Source organism: Antechinus flavipes, chromosome 3 (assembly GCF_016432865.1).
Source record: "Antechinus flavipes isolate AdamAnt ecotype Samford, QLD, Australia chromosome 3, AdamAnt_v2, whole genome shotgun sequence".
NCBI classification, from domain to species: Eukaryota; Metazoa; Chordata; class Mammalia; order Dasyuromorphia; family Dasyuridae; genus Antechinus; species Antechinus flavipes.
Genome location: NC_067400.1, coordinates 456608120 through 456635946, shown reverse-complemented (window position 1 = coordinate 456635946; position 27827 = coordinate 456608120). Strand labels below are relative to the sequence as shown.

The 27827-nt window shown below is 31.2% G+C and overlaps 1 protein-coding gene across 3 annotated transcripts in view; it reads left to right on the top strand.

Annotated features, from left to right (window-relative positions):
• Positions 1–27827, top strand: part of PAN3 (poly(A) specific ribonuclease subunit PAN3) — a 130300-nt gene that overhangs the window by 16912 nt on the left and 85561 nt on the right. For 2 of the 3 annotated variants that reach the window (XM_051986527.1, XM_051986525.1), the window contains exons 2-4: positions 32–153; positions 4666–4732; positions 6420–6490. In XM_051986527.1, coding sequence (XP_051842487.1) covers positions 32–153; positions 4666–4732; positions 6420–6490 — 260 coding nt within the window. Of the gene's footprint in view, positions 1–31; positions 154–4665; positions 4733–6419; positions 6491–21185; positions 21348–27827 lie in introns of all 3 variants that reach the window. The other variant, XM_051986528.1, reaches the window with a different exon arrangement.

The following is a 27827-nucleotide window of genomic DNA, read 5'->3' as shown; positions in this document are numbered from 1 at the left end:
AACAATTTAATTTTTTTTTTTTTAATTTCAGTTCCTGGAATAGATGGAGGTGCTTTAACTGATACTACTCTCACAGATTCCTATTTCAGCACCAGCTTTATTGGCGTCAATGGATTTGGAAGTCCTGGAGAAAACAAGTTTCCCATGATGCAGGTTAGCAAGATTTACTATAATTATTCTTTTGTTTTTTCAGTAATTTAGCTATATTTTATGTTAGTCATTATCTGACTACTAGAGAGTAGTTTTCACTTGTGCTTTTAGATCAGAGAAGAGGAATAACAACAATATGTAGTTTTTCTTTCTGCTTCCTCTATCCACCCCCCCAAAAAAAAAAAAAACAAAACACATCCTTTTTTAATAGGTTAGGTTAGATTAAACTGCATATAAGGTTGGCTTTGGAGGGGGGAAGTTTTTAAAAATCTGTAGCTTGAGGATGAACAAGCACATGCATATATGAGTCTCAATTTGTTCATCTGTTGAATGAGAATAATTATATTTTGCACAGAGAATTGTTATGTGAAACTGTATACATGTGGGGTATGGTTCTTATTTCATTTATACCCACATGTTGAGAGATGGATGTCTTTCTGGGTATTGTTTTTGCTAATGCAGATAGCATATCATCATTTCTTTATGGTATTTCACTGAATTGCCGTTATAGCAAACATGTTTTGCCCAGAGCTTTCTTTCCTTAGAAGTAGACTTTGTAAGATTTCTTTTTTTGTAGAGGCATGATTGGGAACCATCTTACTGCGTATTTCTTTTAGCTTTTGGCTTTCAACAACATGCTGAACACATTATACTTGCCTCTCTGCACTGCTCTCTCTAGCTCTTGCCACTGTGCCACACAGACTTGTCTTATAAATATTTAGGCAGAATTGGAAGGCCCCTTGTCCTGAAATACCAGTCCCTTCATAGCTCTAATAATCATTCCACTATTATAACTTCATTCCTTTGGATCTAGAGGGCTTTTTCATATCCAGGAACTAACTATTCTTTGAAATCTTAAATAAGAATGGGAACTGGAGTTATACTTTTAAGTTAAAAATTAAAGCCTTAATAAGAATTAATTGACATTGCACATCTAGGGTAAAGGGAGGTTGAAGCAGGAATGAGAACTGATTCTTTTTACCTTTCTTTGTATCCCTGGCATTTAGCACAGTGCCTAGATATAGTAGGCATTTAATAAATGGTTGTTGATTTGACTTGGCATGACAGAGGAGGAGAAAAGAAAGCTTTGAAGACAAATTTCTCCCCAAATTTTTATTTTTGTATGCTGCTTTGTTGTGTTTTTTGGAAAGAGTAATGTACATAGCTGAACCCTGGATAGTACCATAGTTTGAAAAATGGTGGTCATTTCTACAATGCTAACTGCTATTGCTCATATGATCTTTAATGTTTATCCAGTTTTGTTATATAATAAAGTACTATTGCTTTATGAAATATTTCATTTCAATTTGTCAAATATAAAGAAATGTTGATAAGTATCTATTATATATATGCTTTAAAGATGTCACATTAGATGTATTGTGTAATATTTTCAGTGTCCTGTCAGATTAATTTGATTTATCCTACATAATAGGATAAAATAGTTTCTAGGAGATAATCTGAAAGATTTGTGGAAAGACAGCAGATTTTTCTTCATAATGCTTTAATTTTCTTTTGAGATCCTCTCCTACTTCCTTACCAGTATTACCATTTGGTATAGTTTGTTTAATTTGTGAGTGAATGTTTTATTATGATACATTTATATAGTATGTGTAAATGTATGTGTACACACACACACACACACACACACACACACACACACACACATATCTTTTAAGAAAAACTGTCTTTTTTTTTATAAACTAAGAAATCATTTCTCAGCAATGTTTCTTGAATTAAATATGTCAGTTAATTATTATACCCAGCACAAAAAGTTTTTTAGGTAGTGTGCAATTATCAGAAGTAACTACAGTAAATAATCTTACATGGTAAATCTTAACTTTTCTAAAATATGGTAAATTTTAATATTAATTTGTGCCTAGGACCTGCCTACATTTATGATTGAAATGGTAGTCACAGTCTAGATGGGCTAATCTGTTCTATATATTTAGAATCTGCCAGAACTTTTTTTTTTGGGAGGGGGAGAGGTAGGAGGCAAAGAAGACAAAGAAAAGGTGATATAGTAAGATAATTTTAATCTATTCAATTAAAAATAATTTCATAAAATTATAAATTATATATTGACAGATGCATGTTTTGTAAATTATAAAAGTTTCTCTAGTTACATTGAATGCCTACCAAAATCAGAGTTAAGGTGATTTTACATACTAAAGAAATTTGTCATTTTAATATGAAAAAATAGTAACCTAATGTTTGAATCAGAAAACCAACTCTGAAATGCATACCATATTCATGCTTTGATTTTTTTGTTTGTTTGTTTCCTGTTAAAACCTTGCTAAGCATTTATGAAAATTTTAATTTGGCACTTTGAAATGGTACTTTGAAAATTTTGCAGTGGAATTTATTTAAAAAAAAAAGATTATCCAGATAAGTTCTTTTCTCCCAATTTTCTGTAGATTTAATTCTCTAGTTATATATTTTTAAGGTGCGTTCCTTAGGATTATATTCCCCATATAACTAAACTTAACAGTATGTTAGTAATGATTCTTTTAGTAATTTTAGTAATGTTAAATTATAGTTTAAGACTTAATTCAGAATTTGTTATACATAAAAGGACTATGTAATTTCTATAATGGCTATAATTCATATATTTCTATTGCATATAGAAAAAGTGTTTTCTAAACAAACGAGAAACATATAGGATCATAGATTTAGGGCTGGAAGTCACCATAGAGATTTTCTAAGTCTAACCCCTTTATTTTACAAATGAAGGAACTGAAGCCTGTAAAGATTAAGGTACTTGACTAAAAATCACACGCTTCAGAACTAGCATTTGAATCCTAATCCTCTGATTGGAGATTCACTTTATTGGAGATTCATATTTTAGATTAATTACATTCCTTTCAAAAAATAAACTTCTGATTCTGACCTCCATTGCTCCTCCTTTCCCCTATGCAATTAGTGTGGAGTAGTGGATTTTTCACTTACTATCAATAATTTAGCTCTTAAACAGTGTCATAGACTTACCCTTCTATGTGATACAAGACAGTAAGTTACTGATATCTGTTTTAACTAATCTAGTTTCTTGAACTAAAATTCTGAAATTGAAGTATACATGTATCTACCAGTTATTGGAGGAGATTGTTGGTTGAGTCCTACCTATTGGCTATTTGCCAATAGGTAGTATTTATATCTTGGAAATGTTTTAAGGTCTTTTAGCCATTTAAAAAAATTTATCACATTAATGGAAGTGGGGTATTTATAAAAAATATTTCTTTTTATATTATTTTAGATTAGGTAGATTATAATTATGTTTAATTGGGAAAAATTTGGAAACGTTTTGAAATGATGTTCCACAGTTCTTAATATGAAAATAAGTATCAGAATGAAGATGTTGCAGGTATGCTTTCTTGAATTACTTCATTTATCTAATCCAGTTAGTTTAGTTTAATGTTCGTTGGAAAGGTAATTATTTTGAGAGAAAGGGGTTGATAATTTTTCTTTATGTACATTTAAAAAAGAGATTTAGCCTTCAGAATGTTTCATGGGAGAGAGGGGTAACTCTTTAGTGCCAATTACTGTGATCTATACACATCAGAATGTGCATACACAGCATAGTGGGAAGAACAAGTAGAGACTTGCAGTCATCCACAATGCAGCAGAATATATGATGTGTTATACCTCTCTGTGGAATGAATCACTTAGTAGTGAAAAACTTTGTGGAAGATCAGAAGTGCTAGATCATTTAGAGGCAATATGTCTTGTGAAGAACTGTTGGGTACATGATGAACCATGAATAGATCTTCTCATTCTGAAAGTCTACATATGAGACTCAATAGAAGGAATTAGGGATGCATAGCCTGTAGACAAGATGACTTGGGTAACACAAAAGCTATTTTCAATTTTTAAAAGACCTTTATGTGGAAAAAAGATTAGATTTGTCCTGTTTGGCCTTGGATTTAAAAAACAAGAATTAAAAGAGGTAAATAGATTCTGAAGCTCATTTAAGCTTAAATGTCAAGAAGAGTTTCCTAACAACTGTTTTAAAGTGGATTGGGTTGAGAAGAGTGAATTCTCTCTCTTTGGAGTTGTTCAAGATAGGGACTTGTTGACAACATTTTGATTATGTTACTGTGAAGATTGTGTTCAGTACAGTTTGGAATAGATGATTTGAGTTCTCTTTCATCTTAGAAATTCTGTGAAGCTTTAATTAATACTTTGTATCCCATGGGCCCATGAATAAGTAAGCGGGAGGGTGAAAATTCATTAAGTTAGACCAGTTGCCTGGTTATTTGGAAAAAGGTGGAAAACCAAAACCAGAATTGTTTATTCAGGTATTCATTAGCTCTTTGGTTGTCTTGTGATGAACAGTGGGAAATGGAGCACTTTTGTGCAAAATTAAAAGTTCCATATATGCCTTTTATGATGAAAAATAACCTATAGTAAATATATTATTGACTGTTATTGAGTCAGTTAACTTTTTGTTACTTTCTTATATTCCAGTTCTTCAATCCTACACCCCTACCTTTATAAAGTTCTGTCTGTATTATTTTTCAGAGGATGACTAATAGCAGCAGTTCCCCAAGCCTTCTTAATGACAGTGCCAAGCCATATGCCAGCCATGGTAAGACTTGAAACTTTTTAAAGGATATTTAAGTAAAAATCAGTAAATCCTCATTCTGTGTTTTTGAATAAGTAGAAAAGGGTAAAAATTCTTGTATTAACTTTCTTCAATGTTTTCTATATTGCATAATTCAAAAACTTTAGAAAAATTGTTCTGGAATATATTCTGAAGTCAAACAATTGATAATGATTTTAACATTTCATCTTTTTTTTTCCATTTCAAATAGAAATAATCCTATTAAATATCAAATAAAACGTGCTGGTCACTAGATTATAACTTTGAAATGTTAAAATCATGGTAACATGAAATAAAATAATACCACCAGTTTTTGAGGTGATTTTATTTTAAATATAAACTTGTACTATATTTTATATTTCCCCTTTTTCCTTTTGGTGCTTATGGAGTAATCGCTTTGTATTTTGTCCTGTTACACTATTAAGGTAATAATAATAGTAGTAATTAGTAATTTAAATATGCCCTTTTTAAAAAAAAAATCATTATACAGCTAAATTATGGGGTAATTATATTTTAAAGGATTCAGTGTTCTTGGATGTGCAAATCTAAAGATTAATTTATGGATTTGTTAACTATAATGCCTATAGGACCGAGAAACACAAGTGTTAGGCCATTAGTAAATGAAGAGTAACAAATCAGAAATGAAAACATATATAGATATATGGTAAATAGGATTTGATACACATTTAATTTTATGTATCAGCTAGGTTTTTGAAAATTGTAATAAACTTTTCAGTTACCTTTTTGGTAACATTCAGTTGCAGATGATTAGAATTTTTGACTAGGAAAATTTAATGATTTTATTTGAACAGTGCTTTAAACATATGGATTTTGCTGTAAAGGGGGAGGCAGTGTGATACAGTGAGTAGAGTACTGATTCTGGAGTCATGAGAATTTGATTTTAATCCTGCCTGTGATTATTACTGCCCTCTGTGACCTTGGGTAAGTCACTTATACTCTCCAAGCCCAAGTTTCTTTATAAAATAAGGGGGTTGGAGGTCCCTTTCAGTTTTCAATGATCTGATGTTTGTCCATTTGGTTGGCTCAGTTCTTACCTTCTTGATATGGAAATGAAATTTATGATGATTGTAAAATACAGGAAAATATAGATTAACTTACATTAAAGATTCAGTAATTTCAGAAAAATGTAGCCTGGAATTAAATGGCACAATTTTTAAAATTAGCTTTGTGATTGACAGTTAATGTTTGTTTTAGCTACTAAAATCAACTTTGTTCTTTCTATACTTATTAGCATTATTTCTTCCCTTTTTTCATTCTACTTGTCGTATCATTTAGCTAAAATGACAAAACCTTTGGCTACTGTGGGTAGGATGATTTCACCCCTTTTGCAATAGATATTTCTATTTATTTATTCTTTAAAGTCAATTATATGTTTGATTTTTCTTTAAGCCTGAAATATATATGCACATTTATGTAATTGTAATGAAGTATTAGACTATATACTGATTTAATTCAATTTAAAGTTAGTACAGTATGCTAAACTATAAAGTTTAATTTGTATGATTTTGGTTGAGTGTGTCTCTTTTTCTTTTTTTTTTAAATTATGATAGACATTTGCTTTTTTGAAAAATTTAGGGATATATTATATCCCTTGCTATATTATAGCAGTCTAAGGTGATAAGGTAGAAACTTTATTGTTACTTACTTTCAGATCCTTTAGGTTCACCGGGTTCATCCTTGTTTAATGACTTTGGTGCCCTCAGCATCTCTCAGAGGAGGAAGGTAGGTTACTGTTAGATTTTGATGTAAAATGATTAAAGGATTAAAATATCTTGTAAATATCTTGAGGTTGGGACAGTTTTAATTTAAAAATAGAAGCTATTTTCTGGGATGTATTGTTGCTCCCTTTGCCTTTCCATTCACATCTTTTCTATGTGCGGGGTTTCCTGTAACCTGTGTGCATGAAATAGATAAACTATGGTATGTTCTTACAGAATTCTTTTTAATAATTTTTTTTTGCCATTTTGTTTATTTTAACATATGTTCTATTCTTCAGTTTAGTACATGATTTTGTCATACTGGTATGATTTTTCTATTAAAATGAGCATTTTAAAGTATCATCTTTTGAACATGTTTTATGACTGTTTTGCTTTGCTTGAGTTTCAGAGATGCTGTTTTTAACTTAAACTCCTGAAACCATTGAACAATTATTACACTACAAACAGAACTTAAAATTTATATATCTTTAAATAAGCCATTAAAATTTTTTGTAACAGATTTCAAATATCTAAATATAGATATAATATATGTGTATATATTATATAAATATAAATAATATAATACATTTCAAATATGCAAAGAAAGATTTTGATGTCCCAAAAGAGCACTATAAAAACACTATATTTGTTGCTAGTTATTTGGAAGTGTTAGAATTTTTTGAAAATAGAAATTAAAGATTTTACTATATTTTTCTCCATGTTGAATTTTCAGGAAAAACTTCCAATATTATTAATAAAAGAATAAATCATTTACAGTGTACTGGCTTTTTTGGTTTTGTTTTTATTAATATTTGGGATCTATAAATGGCTAGAAATATTTTTGGAAATAACTGTTTGGAAACCAGGAAAAGGATAAAAAATGCAAGATAAATTTCAGTTTCAGAAAAACAGATTTTTTGATTTACCTGGGACCAATAGTTAGAAAATCTGGATCACTCAATCTTCTGGGAGAGTCTTTTTCTCGTCTCCAAAGACACAAATCATAGGGATACCTTACTTTTCTAGAGTAGCTCTCTGGCAGTTTGGTCAATTAAAAAGCGTCAAGTACCAGAAAGTAAATGCAAAACAAATGCTGCTGAATACCTCAAATGCTTGGTTCAAAATTCATGTACTAAAACTGGAGATGTGTTATTTAAAGGAGAGCTTTGCAGTTAGAGCCTCTTTACTCTTGACCTGACACATAGTTATAATGTATAGTTATTGGTTTTCTTCACTAGCTAATAAAAGTAGAATAGAAGTGGGAGAGGGAAAGGGAAAAAAAGAAGGAAAAAAACCTTAGAAATAATCCCACAGAAAAGCATGAAAAGTAGTAGCAGAAAGCTCAACAAGAGTAGACCAAAAAAACTTTAAAAATACAACACAAGAAATAATTCAAGCACAGTCTGGGATTACTTAGTATTAATTACACATTTATTGTATCTATCTTATACCTCAGTGCAACTTGAAGCTTAATTTTTATTAGGGCACTGTATATAATATTTGATACACTTAATGACAATCTTCAGTTATCAAAAAAAATCTTTTAAATATTTTATTTTGTTTAAAATGACAGAAGTGTATAATTTAGAAAGATAACTTTCATATGAGGAATATAAAAAAAATAGATATATGAAGTAATGTGAAATAAAAACAAAATAAGAAAATCAGCAAATAAACAATTGAATCCTGGGGTCATTGGGGAAGCAGAATCAAAGGAGACTTAGAAGAGCATAATAATTGAATGACTATTATGTCTGTGTTGAAATTTATTTTTAAAATTGACATATATACATATATACTTGCTTGATTATATTGTTTAAAGTTTAGGTTAAAATTATTATTTTAAAAAATATGCTCAAATTGATCAAAATAAAGTTTGATATTAAAAGGGCCAAATCTATACATTTTTGAACTACTTAATTTTCTGATTAATTTCTTAATGACACTTGATGACTGAGATTTATTAGTGTGTAGTAGAATATGACAGTTTAAAACTGTGTGAAAAAGCTAAAAAAAGAAAAAAAATCAGCCAGAAAAGTTGGAAACATGACAGATTGTCAAGAAAAAGTAAAAAGAAATGCCATAATTGTTTTAAGGGAAAATTGCTTTTTAAAAGTTAAGAAAGACCCTGTGATACAATAGATATCTATCCTCAAAGCCAGGAGAACCACTGACACAAATATACTAACTATAGGTCCCTGGACAAGTCATGAATATCTCAGTGCTCTAGGTCAGGACTTCTTAAATTGTTTCTGTTCGTAATTCCTTTTTGCTTGTGAAATTTTCGTGATCTTGGGCATATAGGTATGTAAATAGAGATGCAAATCAAGCATTTGTTGATAATAAATCATAATTCTGCTACCTATATATTTAATTACTCCATTGGGGTTGCAAACCACAGTTTGAGAAACTGAGTCTAGATAACCCGAGAGTGTAAATAGCAGAAAGGGTGCAGACTTGTATTTATAGAGGAATTTTCTCATCTAAGAATCATAGCTCTCATGCCAGTTCCTTGATTTTAAAAATAATTTTGAGGCACAGCTCACCAAAACATCTGCAGAAAACATTCTCATTAGCTTTTTAGAATTATAATTCCTAGAGCTAATCCAACCCCTTTAGATTTCAGGTGAAGGAATTGAAAGTGAGAGGTTGAGATTTAACCAGGATCTCAGAGAAAAATCTAGCATTTGAACTCAGCATCAGAGTCTAGTATTCTTCTTCTGCCCATGCTAGCCTCTTCACTTCATGTAAAGCAAAAGAGGAAAATCAATTGATATATTTTCCTGGTCTGAGAGAGGAAAGGCTGATAATCAAAAATATAGGAAAATTTTTTCCACCTATTTTTAACAGTGAGTGGCAACTAACATTTACATAAGGGTAGGAAACCAAATTAGAATAAGGAACTTAAGAAAGTGCTATTTTAAATTAAGGTAAATTTATGATAGTTATTTTTATAAAACAGTGAAATTATAAGCTTTGAGAAAACAGAAGTCCTTAAAGTTTGGAAAAGGACAAATACAATGATGCCTATGTTGATCTCTTATTCTTTAGTCTCCAAAGACATTAGTTAGTATTCATATACCTAAAAGACTAAAAAGACTACAGTGAGATCAATCATTCACCTTAGTTTAAGGAAAGAATCTTGCCAAAACAGTTTACCATATTTGTATAATAAATACAACCAGGAAAAGTTGCTAATTTTATCAGTTCAGTATACCTATTACAGATAATTTTATTAGATTTCCAAAATTATGCAGCATTGTTTTTATACTCTGAGGAACTTGGGAACCTCCAATAAGAAAGACCATAAAAAATACAAGTGCAAATGAATGCTAAGTGAATATGAAGTAGAAAAGTATAGCAGTCCTACTTGTAGAAATTCATAGAGGACATTAGTTTGGCCCCGAGTTTTGAAGGTGAAAGATGTGGATTGATAAATGAGTCTGTAAAAAGCTTTAGTAAGTAGTGGGAACTTTAGTAGAGCCTTTTTTTTTTTTTAACCATTGGAAAATTTCCTTAATAAATTTTCAGAAAATGGTTTCTTCCTAAATCATGCTTTTAAAAACTTGCATGTTTCCAGATTTCTTGAAAAAATACTTTCACATAACTAGAGATTTCTTTAAGATCATGTCATTCAGACATATTTAATTTGATCTTTAGACTTCAGCACAACAATGCTCAAAAAATTGGGGTTTGGAGATCTAAATATAAATAGATATAGACAGATAGATATAGATAGAAAGATAGATAGATTTGAACAGTCTAAAAAAAAAAAATCCCAAACCACATTGTTAGTCTAGCTCATATTGTTAGTGCTTTAAGTACTACAAGATGAATATATGCTCCTCTCTTTCCCCCAAACTTATAATCAACTAGTATCCAGGTCTCTGGGGGGGAGAGGAGGGAGATAGCAAAAAGTGGGAGGTGGGGAGTCCTTCAGGCCATAGTGTCTGTTATAGAATTATATTCATTTAGTTGATTTAAGGAATTGAGAGTATGCTTCATTTCTAGATGTTTGTTTTTAGTTGACTTTTAATTGGGTGTGGGGGCTAAGATGGATGAAGCCAGAAAGAATTTTCAAAGACCTAACGAAAAACCTGACAACAAAAAGGAGCCTAATAAATAAAATCCCAAAAAACAAACAAAAAACCAATTTGTCAGAAATGGGAAGACATTCGAGATTAAAGTACTGCTTTTTATTATAAAAAACTATTTAGATATAGAATTAATAGAAGTCCAGGAATTCTCTATGAACCACAAACACAGTAATTTTTGAAATACTGTTACCTCAGTTAAGAATACTAAGGAAATAAAGATCGTTCGTTAAAAGTTGGCAGTGAAAAGAAAAAAGAAAAACTACAACAGAATCTAGGTTGCAACATGTTACCTTATAAAATTTTATTGCTTCCTCTATTTGCATGTGTACAGCAAAATATTTTCTTGCCCTCATTCTCTTAGTTGACATCAAAGGTATTGAGTTGATCTTTGGAAGAATTGAGAAGTCTTTAAAGTTTATTTTTGACTCTCTAATTTCTTCTTTGTATTCTTACTGTTTTTCTTCCCCTAGCCTAATGATCAAGTACCCTTCTGTTTTCTAAGTTTATTTTTCCTATCAAAACAGGAAAGTATTACATGGCAATTATGTTTACTGTTTGGTTAGTTATTCTTTTTATGATAATATTTAAGTGAATATATTACTTCAGGTAGACATAATGATATTTAAAATTTGATTTCTACCCATAGAATGGAAGATTGTATAACTGTAAAAGAAATTTTGGGAATTAGTAAATAGAATTGTTTTTATTTATTTATTAACTAAAATTTTTTTTTTTGCTGAGGCAATTGGGGTTAAATGACTTGCCCAGGGTCACACAGCTAGGAAGTGTTAAGTGTTTGAGGCCATATTTGAACTCAGGTCGTCCTGACTTCAGGGCTGGTGCTCTATCCACTGCGCCACCTAGCTGCCCCTGTAGAATTGTTTTTACCATGGGTAAGGGAGTCAAAGCCTTGATATCATATTACATTAAAATATTAAATTAATCCCTTAAGTTATACATATATTGAGGTCACTTTTGACCACAGTTATGATTTAGTTCTTTTAGACTGATTTCCCCTGGGGACAGGTGGCAGAAGGGAAAAGTGATTTTATCTTTATCTTCCTATATGGCCTCTTTTTACTTGGGCAACAAGAGGTTGAGGTTTAAATTGTTAAAGGGTTATCACTGGCAGCAGATGTAGGAAAAGGAAGATGGGAATAGGTGGATTTAGGAATATATTCAATCGTTAAAATGGGTATCCTCATGAGGCTTCCTCCCTTCAGTTTCAGTAAAGTTAGGTTTACCTCTCCTTTCTCTTAATTTTAACAGTCCCCCTTTTTTCCACTTGCTTCAAGAATCCCAGATATATTTTGTGTAAAGTTATTTTATTTAAAATTTGATAGCATTTTTTCCCTGGAATATATCCTTTTTGTACCTTCTATATTGTTTCTGCTTCCTAGTAATGAAATTTTTGGTGCAATATATTGTTGGGCCATAGTCTTTTTGTTAATAGAGATAGAATTGTCTTTAGACATTTTAGAAACTGAAAATGTTATTAGGATGTACTTTTAAACAGTTATAACATTCTGGGAAATTATATAGTTGGGAAGTAATCTTTTTTTAATCCTAGGTCAATGTCCTTTTATAGAATATTAAGTTTAAGTTTGGTCTCTTTAAAGAATAAAGAGAAAATTGAAGAGCATAAAATAAGCACTATTAAAGTGATAGAAGATAGTGCTTATTGAGAAAGTTTTCTTGTTTTTAATTTTTTTTTCTGGTTATATATGTATATTAACTTTTTAAATACACATTTCTTTATGGATCATATTGAGAGAGAAAAAAGAAAAAAGTGAACATAGCTTGTGTTGATTTAGATTCAATATTCATAGTTTTCTTTCTGTATGCATATAACATTTTCTGTTAAGGAAAGCTTTTTAAAGACTTGTAGTTAGTGTGGAGAAAAGAGAAGAAACCATAGCTTTTGGTGTTTATCAAGCAAATGCTGAATGAAGGGTTTGTTGACAGTTACTCTTCATCTTTATAGGTGATTTTAAAGGATATCAACAGAATTTTAAAAAAATATTGTCTTTATATAACATTTTAAAGTTTGCAAAGGTCCTTGCCCAAATCAAACCACACAGTCCTATGAAATGTGTGCTATAGATATTGCCTGCATTATTCAGATGAGGAAATTGATTCAGGGTAAGTGACTTGCATACCCACAGTTTATATAGTTAGTGAGTGTCAGAGATCGCATTTGAACCCAAAGCTTCCAACTTCAAGTTTAGCTTCCTATTTACTTTATCATACAACAGAGCAGTACTAATTGATCTATGGAAAATTTAATTAGTGATTTCAGCCAAATTAACACTTAAATGAACAAGCATTTATTAGGCACCAACTATCTTCTAGACACTGCTATAGTGCTAAGCACTATAGATACAAATTCCAAAGTGAATCCATGCCCTCAAGAGGTTTACATTCTAATAATATGGTAAACCTTTCTGAGATTGATTTAAGTACTGATTTTGATAGTTGTAAAATCATCATCCTTTGAAACCATTTACAAAGTTGAACACCTCAAAGTCTTGAATATTTTAAGTATTTATATACCTGAATCTATCAAGAGGTAAAAAGTGAGGAGTAGGGAAGATGCCATGGCATGGCAGAGCAATGTCTGTTATGTATAATCTGGTATCTGAAGCTCCCCTGGATAAGACTGAATTCTTGCTAGTCAATATAGTATATCCCTAGAGTAGGAGCTGGAGCTATGGTTGGCGAGGATGCAACTATAAAGTTAACCATACACAGAAAATTATGACTACAGGGCATACCTACAAAGGTTGTAATCAAAAGTAGAATTAGGCTTCTTTGTAAGACCTAATCTAAAATATGATGATTTATGCTATTCTTCCCCATCCCCAACTCACCACTGTAAGCCATTATTAAGGTGAATTATAAAGTTACTGATATAAAATTGTGATTTATTTGTAATTTAAAGAATATATCATAAAGGTATGAATTAAAATTTGATTACTTATCTGAAACTTTTTTCTTTTGGTCACTGCCTTAGGATTGAATTTTGGTTAACTTGAATTACAGAATTATTTAAAATCTTATGTTCTATTTGGTGAAACACAATATTTAAGCAGACTTGATAATGGGAGAAAACTAATTTCTCAGGAACTAAATTATAAAGTGGTATGTTGTCAATGGTTACGGATCTTGATCAAGAGTTTATAACTTTGTAAATAGACTTGTTAAAATATGGATGGATAGCTTATATTACAACAAGCCATTAAGGACCATAAAAAATTTGAGATGCACGTGTGAATTATATTTCATTGCTTTTATATATAATGGAACATATAATTCTGTTGTGTTTTAATCAATGAGTGACTTATAGCTTTTATGAATTACAAAGTAAATTAAAGATGGACTAGGAATTTGAAGAATTTCCTTGCTTTGTAGTTACCCAAATTGTAATTAAGATGAAGTTTGCTGCCAGTGTTTTCTTGTGTTTCTGTGTTGAAATTTATAGCAATTGATCATTATTAAAATCCCTATATTCGGGTTTTACAGTTTCTTGTTGGGGAAGCTGTGGTAGGAGGAGGACTGGAGATCAAAGGCCATAGTACTAGGTGGGGTTTGCATTTTCAAATGGATCCACAATTATTAAATGGGTCCACAAGTACTTCAGTGATGATAGAGCATGATCTTGAATAGGTCTATAGTATATAGTTCTCTATTCCTATTGATTCAGCCAATCCTGTTGGATTCATTAGGGAAGGTAGCATGTAAGAAATAATGGCATTGAATTAGATCAGATAATGATAAGATTGTAATGTTCTAAAATTATATTATAGGACCTAGAATTAATTCCTCTATTATTCTTAACATATTGCCTACAATTTTGCTATTTTTAAATTTTAAGTCAGTTGTCTTTTGTAATAACATGGGGTTGCTATTTCTCTAGCTAACAAAAGTTTGACTGCTAGTTTAATTTATTTGGATTGAGCATTTTGGTTTTATGAAGTGTCTAATTATGATTTATAAGTAATTCATTAAAAATTAGTCAGACATCTAAACAAATGTATTGAAAGCAAAAGAAAGTAGCTACAAATCAGTGCTTTTTAGTGTATAAATTGGATACTTCCTTTTAGTAATCTGGAATTATGTTAACCAAAATTTTTATACTTCAAAAGACTTGGGCCTCCCTCCACACCTTCAGAGGTAGTCTTCATGAGTCCTTCCTGTGGTCAGAAAAGTTCATTACTTAATGGCTAGGTCTACAGATTGTGCTCTTATTGGTTTTCTGACAATAGTCTTGAAACTTTTCTAGCTTAGTGTAGAGCTATTTGATTTCCTTTCAATATTCCAAATAAATCTTCACATACTTTTAAATTTACCTTAATAATGGTTTGTGAGAGGTAGGGATGGAGAAGTATAGCATATTTTAAAATATCATGTTGTACATGCCAGAGCTTGTACTGCTCCTGACATAATTTTTGAGAACCCAGGGTTACATCCCTACCATGATAGGGCAGTAGTTTGTTCATTAAAATATTAATTATAACATGGAAATAACTCACCTAGAAATAAAACAAGTTTCCTTCCTTTTATTAATACTATATTTTAGCTCTAGTTTTGGGTTATTTTTATTTTGGTGATTATTTTTTGGGTTTCTTTGGGTCACTAAGCATTGCATGAATATTCCAAAATGATATTCTTAGAGAAATGATACTTGTTGCCTTGATTCTATGTAAAATAGAATTTAGTCTTTACTAGAAAGCCTATGCCTAATAATCTCATTATTGTACAGTGGAATTTCATTGTAACGTTGGTTTTAAAGGAAGGGTGGAGGAGGAAGGGAAAAAGGAGAGGAATAAGCATTCAAAATGCCTCATATGTGCCAGGCACAATGTTAAGTGTTTTTGTAAATATTATCTCATTTGTTTATTTGAGGACAAGGCTAACTACTGTTATAAAGTAAATGTTCTATATCAAATTTTTATTATATTTAGATTGATCAGACATATAATTTGACCAGAAATGTATCTGAATTTGTGTTAACAGAAGTCAAATTTTGATTGTGTTCTGGTGTTTGGGGTATAGATACACTGTCAATTAGATCAAAGAATGCTTTGATATAGTTCTAGATTTTTTTCTTATGAGATCCTAATATTTAAGTTTTGCCTTACAAATTTAGATTTTCTTGGTTACTGATAGTTTTATATGTCTATGAAATTTGAACTTTTCTGATCTTCCTTTGCCATTTTGTCTCTTCTTTAGTTCCACCAATTTTATTACCATTATTATCTATATTTTAAGATAAAATTACATAAGAAGTTGGGGCCTACCAACTTAAAATACATTTTCATGAAAACTTGAAAAAGGTAATAAATAAATAGGAAAAGAAGTAACATGCATTTTGTTGAGCTCCAATCTATTTCTATGTTCCAACCAGTACAAATGGAATGAATTGTTTTCTAAGGTGATTAGAGCCAAAGCTCAGTAGGATTTATAAATATAAACAATCATTTTAAGTAATTATGGAAATTTGACTACAAAATGAGTCTTCAACTATTTAAGTAAATATATTTATGCATATACAAAACTAGCTAACTTTTTTCTCTCTTTTCTTAGGATTCAAATAAATTGAACCAGTTTGATAGCCAGGAATAATGACTTTGAGTTCATAAAATTGGATAAAGCTCATAGGCTCACAGGTCAGAGCAGGAAGGGACCTTTGAAGTCATCTAATTTAGCACTCTTATTTTACAGATGAAGAAACTTAAGACCCAGAGAAGAGAAGTAATTCAGTTATAAACTATGCATTGTTCTTAGCATTCATTTATAAAGCATTACTAATTTAGTAAATTGTCACTAATCTGGACTGATGGAAGAAAGACCAGATTTAGTGAAAAGTATTTATCTTAGAATATTTTTTAAAGAAATATAACTATATCTTCACATTTTAAAGGAAATTCTAGGCTAATTAAGTGGTTTTTAATAGCATTAATTTGATGATCAATAGATAATGTTTCTTAACTGATGATGATTTCTAACAGTTATCAAAAAAGTCCAGCCTATCCTGTAGCTTCTCTTTACTTTGTGTAAATGTGTTCTTCTAGGCTTAAAAGGGACTTTATGGGTTATCTAGTCCAACCCCCTCATTTTACAGATGAGGAAACTGAGGCCCAGAGATGTGAAGTGACCCACCCAAGGTCATAGAGGTAGAAAGCAGCCCGGGTGGGGTCTGAACCCACATCCTCTGACTCCAAATGAAAATTTCATAACAGTGGACCTGAGGCACTGCAAGCTCCGCAAGTATCCATGTATTTCTGAATAATTTAAGAAAGATTCAATTATGTTCACATTTTATTGTATTTACATTCATTGAAAATTGGTCATTCATGTTTGGTGCTCTGGATAATTTAGTTAATAAAAATATTTAATAACTGAGAATCAGAACACCCCTTTTCCATCATATCATATTTCCATGCATTAAGGGTAGTTCATTTCATTTGTTATTCAGAGTCATAGAACTTGGGAGCTGGAAAAGGTCATCTAGTCCATATTTAGATTTTTGTAGAATGGGTAGAAATAAACAAAGCATTTAAGGAAGAAATGGTTGCTATTAACTGCGGGCCTTGGTTTTTATTGTAATTGCATTATTTATTTTTAAATGGTTTTGATTAGCTTATTCTTTTAGTTAGACAAAACTTTCACCTTCATATCTCATTTATACTCCATGTTTGTTTGAGAAGTCCCATTTTTTCCAAAGGTGTAATCTTTAGCCTAATTTTTATTATAAGTTTTAATTTTCAAAATGATAAAATCTGAATTAGTTATTTAATATTACTTTGCTTATAATATTTTATATGTAGACACTGGAATCTTGCTGTAGCATATACTATAAGATGGTATAAGATGGGTCCTTTATCATTCACAGAGGGCTGGTTGGATTTGAACTTGTTAACAGAAGTACTTTGTTTCTACATTCTTGCATCAATAGTTGCATCAATAGCATGATTCCATGAATGGATTTTGAGGGATGCCTTATATTGGTCATTTTCACTATCTCTTTTATTTTAAAAATATCCTTGTTAAAATAGAGCAATTGACAAGTACAGATGCTAATTGAACTTACTCAGTGTTCCCCATTTTGATAGTTCTGTCTAGTTATATGCTAAGTAGGAAGAAATATGTTAATTATTTCTTCATATTAGCTTGATTCTTTTGTATTTATCCAGAAAGAATATAGTATGAGAAATACTTCTGGAAGTCTTTGATTTACATAATAGCAAATTAATTTCCACAGTTCTTATTTTTTAAACTCTTGGTTATTTAATGATAAAAAAATTTGAAAAAAAATTTATTTACTAGAGCTAGTCCTCACACCTTAGTTTCTGGATGGGAAATTATGTCTATTAAATATAATTTTAATGCTAAGGTTATATTTATTTTATTAGCCTTATTGCAACTAATGTTAGGAAAATGAGTGAACTGATTGTTAATTGCTTTTCATTACCTTTTTAATGTTAGGGTAATCCCAAGTTACTAATTAATATGATCAAGCATCTCAGATTTCCTCTTCAATTACAATCCAACTTGTTTATTAACATATTTTATGCCTATCACTGTACTCTAGGGACTTGAGATTCAAAGCTAGCCAGGAAAAACTCCTTACCCTCTAAGAGTTTATATTGGGGATGTAACTTAATAAAACAGATAAGTAAATAAACAATAATTTGAGGAAAAAGAAAACACTTAACAAGTAGGAAAATCAGGAAAAATCCCATTGAAGGTGCCTACTTGAATGAGCCTTAAAGAAAGAATTAATTTCTAAGTGTTGAAAGTGAGAAAGAAAGCCTTTTTCAGACATGTCTCTGTGAAGGCAGGACCTGGGAGGCCAGGTTTGGAAACAGCTAGTAGGCCAGTTTGACAGGAATCTAATACGTAAAAAAAGTATCAAATGAGATAAGCTGGGAAAGGTGGTTTGGAACCAAATTACGAAGGGCTTTGAATGCCAAGCTTAAGGAGTTTGTATTTTATCTCAAAGATATTAGGATATTGCTGAAAGTTCTTGGCCAAAGGAGGATCATAGACTTGAACTTGGGATTTTTTTTTCTGCTACTTGGAAGGGGAGTTGGTAATGGGAAAAATTTTAATAAACACACAACAGTAATAGTCTAGAATAGGTGATCAGGGCTTTAAACTAAGATAATAGTTTTGTGAAGGAAGATATTACTAAGGTAATAGTTGGAGGAGTGAAGAAAAGGAAAGAATATGAGGTAATATTGCAGAGCAAGAATTAACAGGTTTAGCATCTGATTGGATATGGTAGATAAGGGAAAATGAAGGACCTGGGAAGATTTTTGAAGTTGTGAACCTGGGTTGAACAGAAAGAGAGAGAGATGCCCCCAAGAGAAATGGAAAATTGGAGAAGTTTTGAGGGAAAAGGTGAGTTTTATTTTAGGCATGTTGAATTTGAGGTGTCTATGGAATACCCGTTTGGAGATGAGATCCTGTACCCAACTACTATGAGTATGAAAATGAAGAGAGGGAGAGATGAGATATTGTAGAGGTGAATATGACAACATTTGGCAGTTGGGTTGCACATTGTCAGGGTAAGTGAAAGTAAGGGCTCAAGAAGGAAATAACAGAAGTTATAAATCTTGCTGATGGGGAGTTATGGTAGTTCTGTTGTGGTCACATTGAGTTTCAGGTGCTTATGGAATATCCAGTTTGAAATGTCTTAAAGATACTGATTCAATTTTAGAACCCAATAGAGATGGTGACACACCTGGGAATCATCTGAATGACCAAGTGAGAAATTAGACAGAAAAGAGTTTATGACAGACTCTTGAGGCATAATCACATAATCACACTTCCTGGCACATAATAAGTACTTAATATATGCTTTTTCTGTGAATGAGATCCCACAAAGGATTGATTTGTAGGAAGAGAAACAAGAGTAAACAGTATCATAAAAAACCAGAGGGAGAGATTATCTAGGCTGAGAATGTGGTCACTATTGCCAGGTAGTACAGATAGGTCGAGAAGGATGAGTGCTTAGGGTATATTAGGTGCTTAATAATAGCTTGTTAATTGGTTTCACTTTACTTTGATACCAGCACTGGTGAGTGTGTAGAAACTTATTTTGGAATAAAAGAGTGTTTCAGATATCCCTCTGCTCTGATAGGAGGAAATTCTCTTTGTAGTTTTTTGAAACAAAAGAATTTTAGGAATAATGGGAATTTTTTTGAGTAGCTTTGAATTGTTTTTTGAGAAATCTATAGACTTCTTAAGACTTTTCTTGAGATGAAAAATAAACTTTGAAAATGTGTTGGTAATAAAGGTTAAAGTTATAGAAGTAAAAACACTACCATTTCTATTATGACTGTTTCTTAATGTTTGTGATAATTAGCAATTTAGGTTGACTTTTTTTTTTTTTAAATAAAGATTGAATAGCCTGGTTTTAGTTGTCTATAGGATCAAATACAGAATCCTCTGTTTTGACATTTAAAGCCTTTTATATCTTATTATACATGGTTCCTCTTCACATACTTTGGTCCAGTCAGACTGACCTGTTACTCTAACATGGCATTCCATTTTCTTTCTCAGTGCCTTTTTGTATAGGCTTTCTCCTATACTTGGAATGCATTTCTTCCTCACCTTCATCTCTTACAATCCCCAGTTTTTCTTCAAACCTTTAAGGTCATGTCCTAAATGACATCTTGCCAGACTCCAGTCCAAACCCCTCTACACACACATCCCCTCCAAAATGCTTGAGTCCATTCTTCATTATTTTGTATTTATTTGCCTAGTACACAGTTGTTTTTGGGACATAGTAGAGTCTTGTTGAATGGATTGAAAATATAAGATCAATAACCTGGGTTTTAGACTATTTCCTTTAGATTCCCTAAAATTTTGTTTTGTTTGATTTCTTTGAAAAATTCTTCCTTAGGCTTTACTTTTTAGGTAAATATTTTAAAATAACTAGTTTCTTCAGATTTTGAAACTTTGATGGTAGTTTTTATGTTCATTTTATTTCTTTGACTCTCTTCCCTTTAAATAAAGCTTCTGTTTGAAGTCTAATGTGAACAGATTTAAAAAAGATAACTGGACTAGTTGTAGAATTTAAATTTTATTTGACTTTACTTTTTCTTAGAACTCAGTTTCCATTAATTAGGTAGCATACTTTTTAATCTAATATGAATTAATTGAAGTTATTTGGGCTTTTAGGTGGGGGTTGAGGGTAAGGGAGGGGGAAGGTATAGTTTGGATAATTTTACAATTTCTTTCATTGGAGCCTTTTCTTCATAATACAGTGAGAATAGGTAAGTGCCAGTGGAGAAACCTTTGTGAAGCATATACTTTGAAACTGACTTTAAAACTTTTAGCATAGAAATAGAATCAGTTCCCATACTCCATACTTTTACATTAGAAGATTTTGTTTTAAAATATGACTGCTGCTTTTGTAAGTAATGTTATCCAAAACCTGCCTGATGGGTTGATGGAGTGATGTTATAATAAGGAATGGGGAGATAACTCTGTCAGGAACTTTCACATTATTTTCTTTTTCACCAATCCCCAGATATCTTCCTTCTGTTAGTTAGTTTAGATAAGTCTGAGGGATGTTAGGAGTGGCCTGGTTTCTTTCCTTCTTTTTCATAGCCAAGGAAGTACCGACTGGGGATGCTGGAGGAGAGGCTAGTTCCTGTGGGATCAAAAGCACGAAAAGCAAAGAATCCTATTGGCTGCCTGGCTGACAGGTGTAAATCAGGAGTACCCATCAATATGGTTTGGTGGAACAGAGTCACAGAAAACAATCTACAGGTAAAAGTAATTTTTACTAGACACTTTTTGAAAGTTGATATCATGGCTGCTTTTACTTTAAAAGTTTTTTGTTGTTTAATTTTGGGGAGATTATTTGGACCAGATAATTCACCAAGAAAGTAAGTTAAGTGGTCCATGCAACAATTAGCTGATTTTTTTTTTTTTTGGTAGTTTATCTAGTTTTTACTCCCTTTTTACTTTATCCCCTCTTTTTTCTATTGGATTTTATTTCAAAATATCTGGGACTGCATTATTACTAATATGCATAACCTGACAGGAAATTATAGCCTATATATAGTCAGCTAAGCCCTATTTTAAAAAATCATTATAATACTTATTTGTCTAGAATTTGAGCAAAGAGTTAAAAAAAATTGAATGGGTGAGTCGGGAGTGGGTGGTATGTGTGTTGGGGGTGTATAGTGGATGGTAGGCAGCACATTGTCCTATAAGAAAAAAAATTACAAATACATAAAATAATAGCAGGGACTTTTTCCAGAAAAAAAACTCAGGGATATATGTTAAGGTCATTATAGATTATATCCATTTTCTTTGTCATCTATATATAAGTGTGTGTGTGTGGGTGTATGTGTGTATAAAATTTATATAATGAGTATTGATTTTTATAGCTGTAGATTTTAATGCATTAAGCTCTGAAAGTATCCAGATATTTCTGAATGGGCAGTTAAGTTCACACATTTTATTATATTCTTTGTCTTTGAAACTCAGTCATTTGTCTTTAGTGTTCTAAAGAAGTTAACCAAAAATATTTAATTATTAAGAACTAGGGGGCAGCTAAGTGGTAGAACCAGGCTTTGTATTCTAACAAGAACCTGGAGTCAGGGGAATCTGAATGCAAATCTGGTTGCAGACACTTAACATTTACTAACTATGTGATCCTGGGCAAGTCACTTAGCTCCAATTGCCTTGCCAAAAAAAAAGAAGAAGGAATACCCTTTTTCTTTTATCATTCTAGATAAATTGGAAGTTTATTATTCATGGATACAAATAAGCTATTAATTAATCTTCCCCAAAATATGTTCTACACACACCCAAAATTAATTATAAGATAATAATAAGATAGTGGATATTACTTTTATCCTGAACATCAATATTTTAAAAGATTTCTACTATATTTAGTAGTAGATAATTTTGTTCTCTTCAACATTAATAACTTTCTAGCAGCTAGCTTTATAGAACATTGTCCAGAACACAGGAAATAAGGAAATTCTTATTCTATCAACATTGTGAAATTTGACTTATGTACTAGATTAAATTTTAGTCATGTTTCATTAAAAGACAATAAAATAGGAAGTGAACATTCAAATAAGTATTTGAAAGATATTGGGATTTTTTCGAATGTCTGTCAAATTTGATTGGCAACAAAAATATTTCTTACAGAATTTCCTTTGTTTTTCAATGTGTTCAGGAGAGATAATTGATATAAATTAAATTATTATATGTATACACTTCTTAAAATTAAAAAGTTGAACTCAAAATTAAAAAGGACTTCTATTTAAATTTATTTTTGTGAACTATTGAATTAAAGATATCTGAATCTTATGTGTAATATACTATTTTATTCTTTATAGCTCCTTTCCTATGAGAACCTAAAGAATTAGTTATAATTAGGCATATCATTTGTTCATCTATCCTACTACTCTCTCTGACAATGGTAGTAATAAAAATTTTGTGGGAGACAATAGTTGCTCACCATGGTTTAAGCCCTGAAGTACTTAATATAAATTCTTGCTATTTTTCATTCCTTTGCTTCCAGGTAATGTGAAAATTGTCCCTGTTTTAGCTAGAGATATTTCAATAGTTACAGAAAAGTTTAATAACTTATCTAAAAGGTCAAAACAATTCATTTGTGAAGGATTCCAAATTTCCTTATCCTGAAGAACTTCATTTCATTGATTAGTGGTTTTTTCCTATCTGCCGCTTAGATTTTTAATTAAGCTGAATCTATTTCTAATATTAATTAACTTTCATTGAGATTTACAGAAATGTCTCCTGTTCAAATGATTGTTGTTCTTTGGATTTAATCTTTTATGAATCACTAGCCCCAACCCATTTGAATTTGAAAACAAGATCAGGATACTTCTCTCAGTTTCATTAGTTGGCTTTTATTTGTTAGTCAGCAGTTGTCCCTTGTTTGTGTGTGTATGCGTGTGTGGCATGAATACATGTGTGTATCTCTCTTCACATGCATGTATTTGGTATGTGTTAATGCTCCAATTAACCTTAAAAAACAAGTTTTTATTTTGTTTAAAATGTGGGTTGCTAAAGAGAGGCAAAACTTTTTGTTTTTTAATAATGAAAATAAAGTCTGGAAGATCTTGTTCATGTCATGTGAATGGGTTGTGTGGTAGAATGGAAAATCCCAGTACTTACCTCAATTGTTGTTAGTAAGGTAACACAGTAATTAGAGCACTGAATTTTGAGTTAGGAAAATTTGAGTTCAAATCTTGCCTTGGAAGCTTAGTATTGGACCTTGAGAAAGTCATTTAACCTTTGGCTCAATTTCTTCATTTATAAAGTGGGGTAATACTAATATTTGCCTCTTGGAGTTGTGAAAATCTAATGAAATAACATGTAAAACACTTTGTAAACAAAACTGCTTTAGAAATCTTTTTCTGTCATTATTATTGTCATCATTGTCATCATCAAATAGCTATCTGTTTAGTAGATGAGCTAGATGTCTGCTTTTCCTTCTTGTTGTTTTTCCCAAATTGACTTTTGGTGGTTCTGTTGCTGAAAGGAGATGTTAAAGAGAACAGATTAAAACTAAAATTTCTTTTTTCATATTGGTTTTGGTATTCCACTACCTTTAATTGTTTGTAAATTTCTGAATTGAGAATAATAAATTTGCTTATTTGTCTTGATTTTTCCTAAATATAGAGAACTGTGAGAATTCTTCTAATGATAACTTTCTACTTTAAAATGATCAATTAAAATGGCAGTACAACAGATATCCAGGACAGAATTATGCTACTGTGTCATATTTACTGGAAATTATATATAAAACCTTCTTATGCTATTATTCTTCATGTTGGCAAATGTGAGGTTTTAGTTCTACATAATATTTTCATTTAGGTTTTAGTTTTGAAAGTAACTTGATTTTTCATACCTGTCTCATAGTACAAAAAGCTAATGTGCCACAACAGGGAAGAATGATTTTAAAATTCACGAATTAAATTTTAATTTTCTCTCTTAGGCTAATTCTAGGATGTGTGTGTGTGTGTGTGTGTGTGTCTATCTCAGTAAATAAAGATTCACTTAAATTATGTTTAAATTTCATAAGCTTCACATTTTATATGCCATAACCAGATGAAGTAGATATTTGGAAAGTTTTCATCTAATTATTAAAGAATTTTTTCTTTTTTGGTTATACTTAAGTAGATGAATATGATATATAAATGGACCATATGCAGAAATTTTTCTCACTCAAAGATAAATGTACTTATCTAAACATTCTCAAATGAGTTTTGGTTAAAGACTTTGTAATGAACTAATTCTTCTGTTTAACTCAGCACAAAAATAACAAAAACCAAGGCCTTTTTCTTCCCTGATAAGCATGTTCATATCTTTCTCATCCTTAAAAAAACAAAAAAAACAAAGCTCACTTCATCCAAGCTATCAGTTTATTTCTCATCTTTCCTTCTCAAACTCCCTGGAAAATATGGTTTGTACCCCCACTGACATTTTCTTTGCCCTCACACTTCAAAAACTCCTTTCATTCAATTTGAAATTTTCCAAAACTACCAATAAGTTCTTGATTGCCACATTTTTTCATTCTCAGACTCTTTCTAGACATTTTTCTCACTAGGTGTTTATGACACTGTCCCCTTCTAATTTTCCTATTGAACTGTTCCTTCTTTGTCTCCTTTGCTGATTTTTCAGCCTATCAACTTGTTGTCTCTGACCAGGGTCCTCTTCTTCCTCTATACTTAGGGATCTCATTAGCTTCTCTTGACTCAGTTATTATCTCTTTTCAGATGATTTCCAGTTCTATGTATACAATACTTCTCCTGAGTTTCAATCCCTTGTTACCAACAGACTTTTGAATTGAAGATTCTATAAACCCATCTCAAAATTCAGCATATCCACAAGAGAAATGTTATCTTTTCTCCCAAATCCTCCCTTCTTTCCAATTTCTCTCTTGCTATTGAGGGCACTACCATCTGCCCAATCTCAATTCAACTGCTTAATCTCATTCATCCTCACATATACATTTTATTACCAAATCTTGTCATTCCTACATCTCTTGTATATGTTATCCTCTTTCTGTTCATACAACCACTACTCTAATTTAGACATTCATCACTTTTCCTCTAAATTATTCTGATAACCTTCTATCTAGTTTCCCTTCCTCAAGTCACTTTTCTATTTTAACTAATTCTCTACTTAGCTGCCAAAAGAATTTTCCTTTCTAAAATGTATTTTAAAAAAATTTCTTTTAGTAAATCTTTATCAAGATCTCCTGTTTTTTACATCTTCATAGTTATTTCCCTTATTGTTACCAGACACCCATCTCAAATCAGAGATAGTATTTTTTAAAGACAGAAAAGAAAAAAAAAGAGGGAAAAATCAGCACAATTCTTTGAGAAAGTCTAAAAACATATGCCATATATAGTGGACCTTCATAAAGAGGTTTTCAAATCATTTTTGATTTTTTTTTAAATTTTTTATTTAATAATTACTTTATATTGACAGAATCCATGCCAGGGTAATTTTTTTTACAACATTATCCCTTGCACTCGTTTCTGTTCCGATTTTTCCCCTCCCTCCCTCCACCCCCTCCCCTAGATGGCAAGCAGTCCTATATATGTTGGATATGTTGCAGTATATCCTAGATACAATATATGTTTGCAGAACCGAACAGTTCTCTTGTTGCATAGGGAGAATTGGATTCAGAAGGTATAAATAACCCGGGAAGAAAAATAAAAATGCAGATAGTTCACATTCATTTCCCAGTGTTCTTTCTTTGGGTGTAGCTGCTTCTGTCCGTCATTTACCAATTGAAACTCAGTTAGGTCTCTTTGTCAAAGAAATCCACTTCCATCAAAATATGTCCTACAATATCGTTGTCGAAGTGTATAATGATCTCCTGGTTCTGCTCATTTCACTTAGCATCAGTTCATGTAAGTCTCGCCAGTCCTCTCTGTATTCATCCTGTTGGTCATTTCTTACAGAACAATAATATTCCATAACATTCATATACCACAATTTACCCAGCCATTCTCCAATTGATGGGCATCCATTCATTTTCCAGTTTCTAGCCACTACAAACATTTTGGCACATACAGGTCCCTTTCCCTTCTTTAATATTTCTTTGGCATATAAGCCCAATAGAAACACTGCTGGATCAAAGGGTATGCACAATTTGATAACTTTTTGGGCTTTTGTTTATTTTTTGGTTTTTGTATATGGTTATTCATCCCTAGTCATTCTTCATATTTATAATTTTGTTACATTTCCTTTTTTTGTATGTAATTATTCTTTTTTATATATTGTATATGTTATTTTCTTGGTTCCAACTACTTCCCTATGTATCAATTCATGTAGATTTTTTTCATCAACTATATTCATCACAAGCATCATTTCTTACAGATTTCATTACATTCATGTACTGCAATTTCTTTAGTCATTCTAAATTGATGAGCATCTACTTTGTTTCTAATTTGCTGTAACAAAAAGTGTTCCTAATAAATAATTTGCTGAGAGTGTGTGTGTGTGTGTGTGTGTGTGTGTGTGTGTGTGTGTGTGTATAAAGGTATATATATATATTTTTCACTTATCAATTGTATCTTTTGCTTTTTAAAAAGTATCTTTTATCATATCTATGAGAAGTATATGATCTACTTTTCTCCTTTTTTTTTTTAAATCACATCTTTAATATTTAGGTTATGTTTCATTTAGAATGTATTATGTGGCATAAGGTATTAGTCTAAACTAGTTCCTCCCAGAATGCTTTCTAGTTTCCCAGCAACTTTTACTCAAATAAGGAGTTTTTTCATAGGTAATTTATGTTTTCCATTTCCACATTATTATTTTGTTTTCTTGTTTCTGATTTTTCAACCTAAGGGATTTTTCTATTGTATAGATTTGAGCATTTCTCTAGGAAGAGGCAGCTAGATGGCACTAAAGTGCACAGTGCACTGGGTCTAGAGTCAGGAAGACCTGACTTAAAATTCAGTCTCAGACATTAGCTATGTAATCCTGGGCAAGTCAGCCTCAGGTTCCTCAGCTGTAAAGTTGTTGTGATGATTAAATAATGTAATATTTTAAAATACTTAATCACAAGTGCCTGGCATATAGCAAATGCTCAATAAATGCTTATTTTCTACCCCTTTCCCTTTTGTCTTTTCTCTTCCAGGAGTAATATAAACTGCTTTTCATTTAAAGCTTCTTATAGTCTAGTTCCTTCCTACTTTTTAAGTCTTCTCCTTTACACATTTCTGTAACACTAGTCTTCCTATG